Source organism: Scyliorhinus torazame, chromosome 4 (genome assembly GCF_047496885.1).
Source record: "Scyliorhinus torazame isolate Kashiwa2021f chromosome 4, sScyTor2.1, whole genome shotgun sequence".
In the NCBI taxonomy this organism is placed as follows: domain Eukaryota; kingdom Metazoa; phylum Chordata; class Chondrichthyes; order Carcharhiniformes; family Scyliorhinidae; genus Scyliorhinus; species Scyliorhinus torazame.
Window position 1 is genome coordinate 39871570 of NC_092710.1, and position 13784 is coordinate 39885353.

Genomic DNA, 13784 nt, shown 5'->3' on the forward strand with positions numbered 1-13784 from the left:
ACATTCCCAGGACAGGTACAGCACGGGGTTCGATACAGAGTAAAGCTCCCTCTACACTGTCCCCATCAAACACTCCCAGGACAGGTACAGCGCGGGGTTAGATACAGCGTAAAGCTCCCTCTACGCTGTCCCCACCAAACACTCCCAGGATAGGTACAGCACAGGGTTAGATACAGAGTAAAGCTCCCTCTACACTGTCCCCATCAAACACTCCCAGGACAGGTACAGCACGGGGTTAGATACAGAGTAAAGCTCCCTCTACACTGTCCCCATCAAACACTCCCAGGACAGGTACAGCACGGTGTGAGGTACAGAGTAAAGCTCCCTTCACACTGTCCGCATCAAATACTCCCAGGACAGGGACAGCACGGAGTTAGATACAGAGGAAAGCTCCCTCTACACTGTCCCCATCAAACACTCCCAGGACAGGTACAGCATGGGGTTAGATACAGAGTAAAGCTCCCTCTACACTGTCCCCATCAAACACTCCCAGGGCAGGTACAGCACGGTGTGAGGTACAGAGTAAGGCTCGCTATACTGTCCCCATCAAACACTCCCAGGACAGGTACAGCACGGGGTTAGATACAGAGTAAATCTCCCTCTACACTGTCCCCATCAAACACTCCCAGGTCGGGTACAGCACGGGGTTAGATACAGAGTAAAGCTCCCTCTACACTGTCCCCATCAAACACTCCAGCACAGGTACAGCACACGGTAAGATACAGAGTAAAGCTCCCTCTACACTGTCCACATCAAACACTCCCAGGTCGGGTACAGCACGGGGTTAGATACAGAGTAAAGCTCCCTCTACACTGTCCCCATCAAACACTCCCAGGGCAGGTACAGCACGGGGTTAGATACAGAGTAAAGCTCCCTCAACACTGTCCACATCAAACACTCCCAGGACAGGTACAGCACGGGGTTAGATACAGAGTAAAGCTCCCTCTACACTGTCACCATCAAACACTCCCAGGACAGATACAGCACGGGGTTAGATACAGTGTAGAGCTCCCTCTCCACTGTCCCCATCAAACACTCCCAGGTCAGGTACAGCACGGGGTGAGATACAGAGTAAAGCTCCCTCGACACTGTCCCCATCAAACACTCCCAGGACAGGTACAGCACGGGGTTAGATACAGAGTAAAGCTCCCTCTACACTGTCCCCATCAAACACTCCCAGGACAGGTACAACACGGGGTTAGATACAGAGTAAAGCTCCCTCTACACTGTCCCCATCAAATACTACCAGGACAGGTACAGCGATGGGTTAGATACAGAGTAAAGCTCCCTTCACACTGTCCGCATCAAATACTCCCAGGACAGGGACAGCACGGAGTTAGATACAGAGGAAAGCTCCCTCTACACTGTCCCCATCAAACACTCCCAGGACAGGTACAGCACGGTGTGAGGTACAGAGTAAGGCTCGCTCTATACTGTCCCCATCAAACACTCCCAGGACAGGTACAGCACGGGGTTAGATACAGAGTAAATCTCCCTCTACACTGTCCCCATCAAACACTCCCAGGTCGGGTACAGCACGGGGTTAGATACAGAGCAAAGCTCCCTCTACACTGTCCCCATCAAACACTCCCAGGACAGGTACAGCACGGTGTGAGGTACAGAGTAAGTCTCGCTCTATACTGTCCCCATCAAACACTCCCAGGACAGGTACAGCACGGGGTTAGATACAGAGTAAATCTCCCTCTACACTGTTCCCATCAAACACTCCCAGGTCGGGTACAGCACGGGGTTAGATACAGAGTAAAGCTCCCTCCAAATTTTCCCCATCAAACACTCCAGCACAGGTACAGCACGGGGTTAGATACAGAGTAAAGCTCCCTCTACACTGTCCACATCAAACACTCCCAGGTCGGGTACAGCACGGGGTTAGATACAGAGTAAAGCTGCCTCTACACTGTCACCATCAAAAACTCCCAGGACAGATACAGCACGGGGTTAGATACAGTGTAGAGCTCCCTCTACACTGTCCCCATCAAACACTCCCAGGTCAGGTACAGCACGGGGTGAGATACAGAGTAAAGCTCCCTCTACACTGTCCCCATCAAACACTCACAGGACAGGTAGAGCACGGGGTTAGATACAGAGTAAAGCTCCCTCTACACTGTCCCCATCAAACACACCCAGGACAGGTTCAGCACGGGGTTAGATACAGAGTAAAGCTCCCTCTGCATGGTCCCTATCAAACACTCCCAGGACAGGTTCAGCACGGGCTTAGATACAGAGTAAAGCTCCCTCTACACTGCCCCATCAAACACTCCCAGGACAGGTTCAGCACGGGGTTAGATACAGTGTAGAGCTCCCTCTACATTACCCTGACAGTGTCCCCGCCCCACTTTATACCCAGTGTCAGCATCGAGCTCCCCCAGGACAGGTAACGCATGGGGTAAGGCCTAGTACAGCGCGCCCTTTACATTCCCCGAACAATGTCATCCCGCAGGGAGACACTCACCTCTCGGCCCCTCTCATTATCCGGCAAATAACAATGTCGTGGGAAACCTCTGGCTGTGAATGTCATTCCAGGATTCGGGTGGTCAGGATCCTAAGAGAGAAAGTTACAGTGAGGGGTGTGGGGTAAATCAGAGTGTCACAATGAGGGGTGTGGGGGAGATCAGAGTGTTACAGTGAGGGGTGTGGGGTATATCAGTGTTACAGTGAGGGGTGTGGGGTATATCAGTGTTACAGTGAGGGGTGTGGGGTATATCAGTGTTACAGTGAGGGGTGTGGGGTATATCAGTGTTACAGTGAGGGGTGTGGGGTATTTCAGAGTGTTACAGTGAGGGGTGTGGGGTATATCAGAGTGTTACACTGAGGGGTGTGGGGTATATCAGTGTTACAGTGAGGGGTGTGGGGTATATCAGAGTGTTACAGTGAGGGGTGTGGGGTATATCAGAGCGTTACAGTGAGGGGTGTGGGGTATATCAGTGTTACACTGAGGGGTGTGGGGTATATCAGTGTTACAGTGAGGGGTGTGGGGTATATCAGAGTGTTACACTGAGGGGTGTGGGATATATCAGTGTTACAGTGAGGGGTGTGGGGTATATCAGAGTGTAACACTGAGGGGTGTGCGGTATATCAGTGTTACAGTGAGGGGCGTGGGGTATATCAGAGTGTTACAGTGAGGAATGTGGGGTATATCAGAGTGTTACAGTGAGGGGTGTGGGGTATATCAGAGTGTTACAGTGAGGGGTGTGGGGTATATCAGTGTTACAGTGAGGGGCGTGGCGTATATCAGAGTGTTACAGTGAGGGGTGTGGGGTGTATCAGTGTTACAGTGAGGGGTGTGAGGTATATCAGAGTGTTACAGTGAGGGGTGTGGGGTATTTCAGTGTTACAGTGAGGGGTGTGGGGTATATCAGTGTTACAGTGAGGGGTGTGGGATATATCAGAGTGTTACAGTGAGGGGTGTGGGGTATATCAGAGTGTTACACTGAGGGGTGTGGGGTATATCAGTGTTACAGTGAGGGGCGTGGGGTATATCAGAGTGTTACAGTGATGGGTGTGGGGTAAATCAGAGTGTTACAGTGAGGGGTGTGGGGTATTTCTGAGTGTTACAGTGAGGGATTTGGGGTATATCAGAGTGTTACAGTGAGGGGTGTGGGGTGTATCAGAGTGTTACAATGAGGGGTGTGGGGTATATCAGTGTTACAGTGAGGGGTGTGGGGTATATCAGTGTTACAGTGAGGGGTGTGGGGTATATCAGAGTGTTACAGTGAGGGGTGTGGGGTATATCAGAGTGTTACAGTGAGGGGTGTGGGGTAAATCAGAGTGTTACAGTGAGGGGTGTGGGGTATATCAGTGTTACAGTGAGGGGTGTGGGGTATATCAGAGTGTTACAGTGAGGGGTGTGTGGTATATCAGTGTTACAGTGAGGGGTGTGGGGTATATCAGTGTTACAGTGAGAGGTGTGGGGTATATAACTGTTACAGTGAGGGATATGGGGTATATCAGTGATACAGTGAGAGGTGTGGAGTATATCAGAGTGTTACAGTGAGGGGTGTAGGGTATATCAGTGTTACAGTGAGGGGTGTGGGGTATATCAGAGTGTTACAGTGAGGGGTGTGTGGTATATCAGTGTTACAGTGAGGGGTGTGGGGTATATCAGTGTTACAGTGAGAGGTGTGGGGTATATAACTGTTCCAGTGAGGGATATGGGGTATATCAGTGATACAGTGAGAGGTGTGGAGTATATCAGAGTGTTACAGTGAGGGGTGTGGGGTATATCAGTGTTACAGTGAGGGGTGTGGGGTATATCAGAGTGTTACAGTGAGGGGTGTGTGGTATATCAGTGTTACAGTGAGGGGTGTGGGGTATATCAGTGATACAGTGAGAGGTGTGGAGTATATCAGAGTGTTACAGTGAGGGGTGTGGGGTATATCAGTGTTACAGTGAGGGGTGTAGGGTATATCAGTGTTACAGTGAGGGGTGTGGGGTATATCAGTGTTACAGTGAGGGGTGTGGGGTATATCAGAGTGTTACAGTGAGGGGTGTGGGGTATATCAGAGTGTTACCGTGAGGGGTGTGGGGTATATCAGTGTTACAGTGAGGGGTGTGGGGTATATCAGGGTGTTACAGTGAGGGGTGTGGGGTATATCAGTGTGACAGTGAGGGGTGTGGGGTATATCAGAGTGTTACAGTGAGGGGTGTGTGGTATATCAGTGTTACAGTGAGGGGTGTGGGGTATATCAGTGTTACAGTGAGGGGTGTGGGGTATATCAGTGTTACAGTGAGGGGTATGGGGTATATCAGTGTTACAGTGAGCGGTGTGGGGTATATCAGAGTGTTACAGTGAGGGGTGTGGGGTAGATCAGTGTTACAGTGAGGGGTGTGGGGTTTATCAGTGTAACAGTGAGGGGCGTGGGTATATCAGAGTGTTACAGTGAGGGGTGTGGGGTTTATCAGTGTTACAGTGAGGGGTGTGGGGTATATCAGTGTTATAGTGAGGGGTGTGGGGTACATCAGTGTTACAGTGAGGGGTGTGGGGTATATCAGTGTTACAGTGAGGGGTGAGGGGTATATCAGAGTGCTACGGTGAGGGGTGTGGTGTATAACAGTGTTACAGTGAGGGTGTGGGGTAGATCAGTGTTACAGTGAGGGGTGTGCGTATATCAATGATATAGTGAGGGGTGTGGGGCATATCAGTGTTACAGTGAGGGGTGTGGGGCATATCAGTGTTACAGTGAGGGGTGTGGGGTATATCAGTGTTACAGTGAGAGGTGTGGGGTGTATTAGTGTTATAGTGAGGGGTGTGGGGTATATCAGTGTCATAGTGAGGGGTGTGGCGTATATCAGTGTTACAGTGAGGGGTGTGGGGTATATCAGTGTATCAGTGAGAGGTGTGGGGTATATCAGTCTTTCAGTGAGGGGTGTGGGGTATATCAGAGTGTCACAGTGAGGGGTGTGGGGTATATCAGTGTTAGTGAGGGGTGTGGAGCATATCAGTGTTAAAGTGAGGGGTGTGGGGTATATCAGTGTTACAGTGAGGGGTGTGGGGTGTATCAATGTTATAGTGAGGGGTGTGGGGTATATCAGTGTTACAGTGAGGGGTCTGGGGTATATCAGAGTGTTACAGTGAGGGGTGTGGGGTACATCAGAGTGTTACACTGAGGGGTGTGGGGTATATCAGTGTTACAGTGAGGGGTGTGGGGTATATCAGAGTGTTACACTGAGGGGTGTGGGATATATCAGTGTTACAGTGAGGGGTGTGGGGTATATCAGAGTGTAACACTGAGGGGTGTGGGGTATATCAATGTTACAGTGAGGGGCGTGGGGTATATCAGAGTGTTACAGTGAGGGGTGTGGGGTATATCAGTGTTACAGTGAGGGGTGTGGGGTATATCAGAGTGTTACAGTGAGGAATGTGGGGTATATCAGAGTGTTACAGTGAGGGGTGTGGGGTATATCAGAGTGTTACAGTGAGGGGTGTGGGGTATATCAGTGTTACAGTGAGGGGCGTGGGGTATATCAGAGTGTTACAGTGAGGGGTGTGGGGTATATCAGTGTTACAGTGAGGGGGGTGGGGTATATCAGAGTGTTACAGTGAGGGGTGTGGGGTATTTCATGTTACAGTGAGGGGTGTGGGGTATATCAGTGTTACAGTGAGGGGTGTGGGGTATATCAGAGTGTTACAGTGAGGGGTGTGGGGTATATCAGAGTGTTACACTGAGGGGTGTGGGGTATATCAGTGTTACAGTGAGGGGTGTGGGGTATATCAGAGTGTTACAGTGAGGGGTGTGGGGTATATCAGAGCGTTACAGTCAGGGGTGTGGGGTATATCAGTGTTACACTGAGGGGTGTGGGGTATATCAGTGTTACAGTGAGGGGTGTGGGGTATATCAGAGTGTTACACTGAGGGGTGTGGGATATATCAGTGTTACAGTGAGGGGTGTGGGGTATATCAGAGTGTAACACTGAGGGGTGTGGGGTATATCAGTGTTACAGTGAGGGGCGTGGGGTATATCAGAGTGTTACAGTGAGGAATGTGGGGTATATCAGAGTGTTACAGTGAGGGGTGTGGGGTATATCAGAGTGTTACAGTGAGGGGTGTGGGGTATATCAGTGTTACAGTGAGGGGCGTGGCGTATATCAGAGTGTTACAGTGAGGGGTGTGGGGTGTATCAGTGTTACAGTGAGGGGTGTGAGGTATATCAGAGTGTTACAGTGAGGGGTGTGGGGTATTTCAGTGTTACAGTGAGGGGTGTGGGGTATATCAGTGTTACAGTGAGGGGTGTGGGATATATCAGAGTGTTACAGTGAGGGGTGTGGGGTATATCAGAGTGTTACACTGAGGGGTGTGGGGTATATCAGTGTTACAGTGAGGGGCGTGGGGTATATCAGAGTGTTACAGTGATGGGTGTGGGGTAAATCAGAGTGTTACAGTGAGGGGTGTGGGGTATTTCTGAGTGTTACAGTGAGGGATTTGGGGTATATCAGAGTTTTACAGTGAGGGGTGTGGGGTGTATCAGAGTGTTACAATGAGGGGTGTGGGGTATATCAGTGTTACAGTGAGGGGTGTGGGGTATATCAGTGTTACAGTGAGGGGTGTGGGGTATATCAGAGTGTTACAGTGAGGGGTGTGGGGTATATCAGAGTGTTACAGTGAGGGGTGTGGGGTAAATCAGAGTGTTACAGTGAGGGGTGTGGGGTATATCAGTGTTACAGTGAGGGGTGTGGGGTATATCAGAGTGTTACAGTGAGGGGTGTGTGGTATATCAGTGTTACAGTGAGGGGTGTGGGGTATATCAGTGTTACAGTGAGAGGTGTGGGGTATATAACTGTTACAGTGAGGGATATGGGGTATATCAGTGATACAGTGAGAGGTGTGGAGTATATCAGAGTGTTACAGTGAGGGGTGTAGGGTATATCAGTGTTACAGTGAGGGGTGTGGTGTATATCAGAGTGTTACAGTGAGGGGTGTGTGGTATATCAGTGTTACAGTGAGGGGTGTGGGGTATATCAGTGTTACAGTGAGAGGTGTGGGGTATATAACTGTTACAGTGAGGGATATGGGGTATATCAGTGATACAGTGAGAGGTGTGGAGTATATCAGAGTGTTACAGTGAGGGGTGTGGGGTATATCAGTGTTACAGTGAGGGGTGTGGGGTATATCAGAGTGTTACAGTGAGGGGTGTGTGGTATATCAGTGTTACAGTGAGGGGTGTGGGGTATATCAGTGATACAGTGAGAGGTGTGGAGTATATCAGAGTGTTACAGTGAGGGGTGTGGGGTATATCAGTGTTACAGTGAGGGGTGTAGGGTATATCAGTGTTACAGTGAGGGGTGTGGGGTATATCAGTGTTACAGTGAGGGGTGTGGGGTATATCAGAGTGTTACAGTGAGGGGTGTGGGGTATATCAGAGTGTTACCGTGAGGGGTGTGTGGTATATCAGTGTTACAGTGAGGGGTGTGGGGTATATCAGGGTGTTACAGTGAGGGGTGTGGGGTATATCAGTGTGACAGTGAGGGGTGTGGGGTATATCAGAGTGTTACAGTGAGGGGTGTGTGGTATATCAGTGTTACAGTGAGGGGTGTGGGGTATATCAGTGTTACAGTGAGGGGTGTGGGGTATATCAGTGTTACAGTGAGGGGTATGGGGTATATCAGTGTTACAGTGAGCGGTGTGGGGTATATCAGAGTGTTACAGTGAGGGGTGTGGGGTAGATCAGTGTTACAGTGAGGGGTGTGGGGTTTATCAGTGTAACAGTGAGGGGCGTGGGGTATATCAGAGTGTTACAGTGAGGGGTGTGGGGTTTATCAGTGTTACAGTGAGGGGTGTGGGGTATATCAGTGTTATAGTGAGGGGTGTGGGGTTCATCAGTGTTACAGTGAGGGGTGAGGGGTATATCAGAGTGCTACGGTGAGGGGTGTGGGGTATAACAGTGTTACAGTGAGGGTGTGGGGTAGATCAGTATTACAGTGAGGGGTGTGGGTATATCAATGATATAGTGAGGGGTGTGGGGCATATCAGTGTTACAGTGAGGGGTGTGGGGCATATCAGTGTTACAGTGAGGGGTGTGGGGTATATCAGTGTTACAGTGAGAGGTGTGGGGTGTATTAGTGTTATAGTGAGGGGTGTGGGGTATATCAGTGTCATAGTGAGGGGTGTGGCGTATATCAGTGTTACAGTGAGGGGTGTGGGGTATATCAGTGTATCAGTGAGGGGTGTGGGGTATATCAGTCTTTCAGTGAGGGGTGTGGGGTATATCAGAGTGTCACAGTGAGGGGTGTGGGGTATATCAGTGTTAGTGAGGGGTGTGGGGCATATCAGTGTTAAAGTGAGGGGTGTGGGGTATATCAGTGTTACAGTGAGGGGTGTGGGGTGTATCAATGTTATAGTGAGGGGTGTGGGGTATATCAGTGTTACAGTGAGGGGTCTGGGGTATATCAGAGTGTTACAGTGAGGGGTGTGGGGTACATCAGAGTGTTACACTGAGGGGTGTGGGGTATATCAGTGTTACAGTGAGGGGTGTGGGGTATATCAGAGTGTTACACTGAGGGGTGTGGGATATATCCGTGTTACAGTGAGGGGTATATCAGAGTGTAACACTGAGGGGTGTGGGGTATATCAATGTTACAGTGAGGGGCGTGGGGTATATCAGAGTGTTACAGTGAGGGGTGTGGGGTATATCAGTGTTACAGTGAGGGGTGTGGGGTATATCAGAGTGTTACAGTGAGGAATGTGGGGTATATCAGAGTGTTACAGTGAGGGGTGTGGGGTATATCAGAGTGTTACAGTGAGGGGTGTGGGGTATATCAGTGTTACAGTGAGGGGCGTGGGGTATATCAGAGTGTTACAGTGAGGGGTGTGGGGTATATCAGTGTTACAGTGAGGGGGGTGGGGTATATCAGAGTGTTACAGTGAGGGGTGTGGGGTATTTCATGTTACATTGAGGGGCGTGGGGTATATCAGTGTTACAGTGAGGGGTGTGGGGTATATCAGTGATACAGTGAGAGGTGTGGAGTATATCAGAGTGTTACAGTGAGGGGTGTGGGGTATATCAGTGTTACAGTGAGGGGTGTAGGGTATATCAGTGTTACAGTGAGGGGTGTGGGGTATATCAGTGTTACAGTGAGGGGTGTGGGGTATATCAGAGTGTTACAGTGAGGGGTGTGGGGTATATCAGAGTGTTACCGTGAGGGGTGTGTGGTATATCAGTGTTACAGTGAGGGGTGTGGGGTATATCAGGGTGTTACAGTGAGGGGTGTGGGGTATATCAGTGTGACAGTGAGGGGTGTGGGGTATATCAGAGTGTTACAGTGAGGGGTGTGTGGTATATCAGTGTTACAGTGAGGGGTGTGGGGTATATCAGTGTTACAGTGAGGGGTGTGGGGTATATCAGTGTTACAGTGAGGGGTATGGGGTATATCAGTGTTACAGTGAGCGGTGTGGGGTATATCAGAGTGTTACAGTGAGGGGTGTGGGGTAGATCAGTGTTACAGTGAGGGGTGTGGGGTTTATCAGTGTAACAGTGAGGGGCGTGGGGTATATCAGAGTGTTACAGTGAGGGGTGTGGGGTTTATCAGTGTTACAGTGAGGGGTGTGGGGTATATCAGTGTTATAGTGAGGGGTGTGGGGTACATCAGTGTTACAGTGAGGGGTGAGGGGTATATCAGAGTGCTACGGTGAGGGGTGTGGGGTATAACAGTGTTACAGTGAGGGTGTGGGGTAGATCAGTGTTACAGTGAGGGGTGTGGGTATATCAATGATATAGTGAGGGGTGTGGGGCATATCAGTGTTACAGTGAGGGGTGTGGGGCATATCAGTGTTACAGTGAGGGGTGTGGGGTATATCAGTGTTACAGTGAGAGGTGTGGGGTGTATTAGTGTTATAGTGAGGGGTGTGGGGTATATCAGTGTCATAGTGAGGGGTGTGGCGTATATCAGTGTTACAGTGAGGGGTGTGGGGTATATCAGTGTATCAGTGAGGGGTGTGGGGTATATCAGTCTTTCAGTGAGGGGTGTGGGGTATATCAGAGTGTCACAGTGAGGGGTGTGGGGTATATCAGTGTTAGTGAGGGGTGTGGGGCATATCAGTGTTAAAGTGAGGGGTGTGGGGTATATCAGTGTTACAGTGAGGGGTGTGGGGTGTATCAATGTTATAGTGAGGGGTGTGGGGTATATCAGTGTTACAGTGAGGGGTCTGGGGTATATCAGAGTGTTAAAGTGAGGGGTGTGGGGTACATCAGAGTGTTACACTGAGGGGTGTGGGGTATATCAGTGTTACAGTGAGGGGTGTGGGGTATATCAGAGTGTTACACTGAGGGGTGTGGGATATATCCGTGTTACAGTGAGGGGTGTGGGGTATATCAGAGTGTAACACTGAGGGGTGTGGGGTATATCAATGTTACAGTGAGGGGCGTGGGGTATATCAGAGTGTTACAGTGAGGGGTGTGGGGTATATCAGTGTTACAGTGAGGGGTGTGGGGTATATCAGAGTGTTACAGTGAGGAATGTGGGGTATATCAGAGTGTTACAGTGAGGGGTGTGGGGTATATCAGAGTGTTACAGTGAGGGGTGTGGGGTATATCAGTGTTACAGTGAGGGGCGTGGGGTATATCAGAGTGTTACAGTGAGGGGTGTGGGGTATATCAGTGTTACAGTGAGGGGGGTGGGGTATATCAGAGTGTTACAGTGAGGGGTGTGGGGTATTTCATGTTACAGTGAGGGGCGTGGGGTATATCAGTGTTACAGTGAGGGGTGTGGGGTATATCAGAGTGTTACAGTGAGGGGTGTGGAGTATATCAGAGTGTTACACTGAGAGGTGTGGTGTATATCAGTGTTACAGTGAGGGGCGTGGGGTATATCAGAGTGTTACAGTGAGGGGTGAGGGGTATATCAGTGTCGCAGTGAGGGGTGTGGGGTATATCAGAGTGTTACAGTGAGGGGCGTGGGGTATATCAGAGTGTTACAGTGAGGGGTGTGGGGTAAATCAGAGTGTTACAGTGAGGGGTGTGGGGTATATCAGTGTTACAGTGAGGGGTGTGGGGTATATCAGAGGGTTACAGTAAGGGGTGTGTGGTATATCAGTGTTACAGTGAGGGGTGTGGGGTATATCAGTGTTACAGTGAGGGGTGTAGGGTATATCAGTGTTAAAGTGAGGGGTGTGGGGTATATCAGTGTTACAGTGAGGGGTGTGGGGTATATCAGAGTGTTACAGTGAGGGGTGTGGGGTATATCAGAGTGTTACCGTGAGGGGTGTGGGGTATATCAGTGTTACAGTGAGGGGTGTGGGGCATATCAGAGAGTTACAGTGAGGGGTGTGGGGTATATCAGTGTGACAGTGAGGGGTGTGGGGTATATCAGAGTGTTACAGTGAGGGGTGTGGGGTATATCAGAGTTACAGTGAGGGGTGTGGAGTATATCAGAGTGTTAGAGTGAGGGGTATGGTGTATATCAGTGTTACAGTGAGCGGTGTGGGGTATATCAGAGTGTTACAGTGAGGGGTGTGGGGTAGATCAGTGTTACAGTGAGGGGTGTGGGGTTTATCAGTGTAACAGTGAGGGGCGTGGGGTATATCAGAGTGTTACAGTGAGGGGTGTGGGGTTTATCAGTGTTACAGTGAGGGGTGTGGGGTATATCAGTGTTATAGTGAGGGGTGTGGGGTACATCAGTGTTACAGTGAGGGGTGTGGGGTATATCAGTGTTACAGTGAGGGGTGACGGGTATATCAGAGTGCTACAGTGAGGGGTGTGGGGTATATCAGTGTTACAGTGAGGGTGTGGGGTAGATCAGTGTTACAGTGAGGGGTGTGGGTATATCAATGATATAGTGAGGGGTGTGGGGTATATCAGTGTTACAGTGAGGGGTGTGGGGTATATCAGTGTTACAGTGAGGGGTGTGGGGTATATCAGTGTTACAGTGAGGGGTGTGGGGTGTATTAGTGTTATAGTGAGGGGTGTGGGGTATATCAGTGTTATAGTGAGGGGTGTGGCGTATATCAGTGTTACAGAGAGGGGTGTGGGGTATATCAGTGTTACAGTGAGGGGTGTGGGGTATATCAGAGTGTCACAGTGAGGGGTGTGGGGTATATCAGTGTTAGTGAGGGGTGTGGGGCATATCAGTGTTAAAGTGAGGGGTGTGGGGTATATCAGTGTTACAGTGAGGGGTGTGGGGTGTATCAGTGTTATAGTGAGGGGTGTGGGGTATATCAGAGTGTTACAGTGAGGGGTCTGGGTATATCAATGTTATAGTGAGGGGTGTGGGGTATATCAGTGTTACAGTGAGGGGTGTGGGTATATCAATGTTATAGTGAGGGGTGTGGGGTGTTTCAGAGTTACAGTGAGGGGTGTGGGGTATATCAGAGTGTTACAGTGAGGGGTGTGGGGTATATCAATGTTATGGTGAGGGGTGTGGGGTATATCAGAGTTACAGTGAGGGGTCTGGGGTATATCACTGTTACAGTGAGGGGTGTGGGGTATATCAGAGTGTTACAGTGAGGAACGTGGGGTATATCAGAGTGTTACAGTGAGGGGTGTGGGGTATATCAGAGTGTTACAGTGAGGGGTGTGGGGCATATCAGTGTTAAAGTGAGTGTTGTGGGGTATATCAGTGTTACAGTGGGGGGTGTGGGGTATATCAGTGTTATAGTGTAGGGTGTGGGGTATATCAGTGTTATAGTGAGGGGTGTGGGGTGTATCAGTGTTACAGTGAGGGGTGTGGGGTATATCAGAGTGTTACAGTGAGGGGTGTGGGTATATCAATGTTATAGTGTGGGGTGTGGGGTATATCAGTGTTACAGTGAGGGGTGTGGGTATATCAATGTTATAGTGAGGGGTGTGGGGTGTTTCAGAGTTACAGTGAGGGGTGTGGGGTATATCAGAGTGTTACAGTGAGGGGTGTGGGTATATCAATGTTATGGTGAGGGGTGTGGGGTATATCAGTGTTACAGTGAGGGGTGTGGGGTATATCAGTGTTACAGTGAGGGGTGTGGGGTATATCAGTGTTACAATGAGGGGTGTGGGGTGTATCAGTGTTATAGTGAGGGGTGTGGGGTATATCAGTGTTATAGTGAGGGGTGTGGGGTATATCAGTGTTACAGTGAGGTGTGTGGGGTATATCAGTGTTACAGTGTGGGGTGTGGGGTGTATCAGTGTTACAGTGGGGGGTGGGGGGTATATCAGAGTGTTACAGTGAGGGCTGTGGGGTATATCAGTGTTACAGTGAGGGGTGTGGGGGATATCAGAGTTACAGTGAGGGGTCTGGGGTAGATCACTGTTACAGTGAGGGGTGTGGGGTATATCAGAGTGTTACAGTGAGGAACGTGGGGT

The 13784-nt window shown here is 50.0% G+C and overlaps 1 protein-coding gene across 1 annotated transcript in view; it reads right to left on the minus strand.

The window, feature by feature from the left end:
- Positions 1-13784, minus strand: part of LOC140410199 (E3 ubiquitin-protein ligase DTX4-like) — a 187375-nt gene that overhangs the window by 14315 nt on the left and 159276 nt on the right. The window contains exon 5 of the mRNA XM_072498169.1: positions 2471-2560. Coding sequence (XP_072354270.1) covers positions 2471-2560 — 90 coding nt within the window. The remainder of the gene's footprint in view (positions 1-2470; positions 2561-13784) is intronic.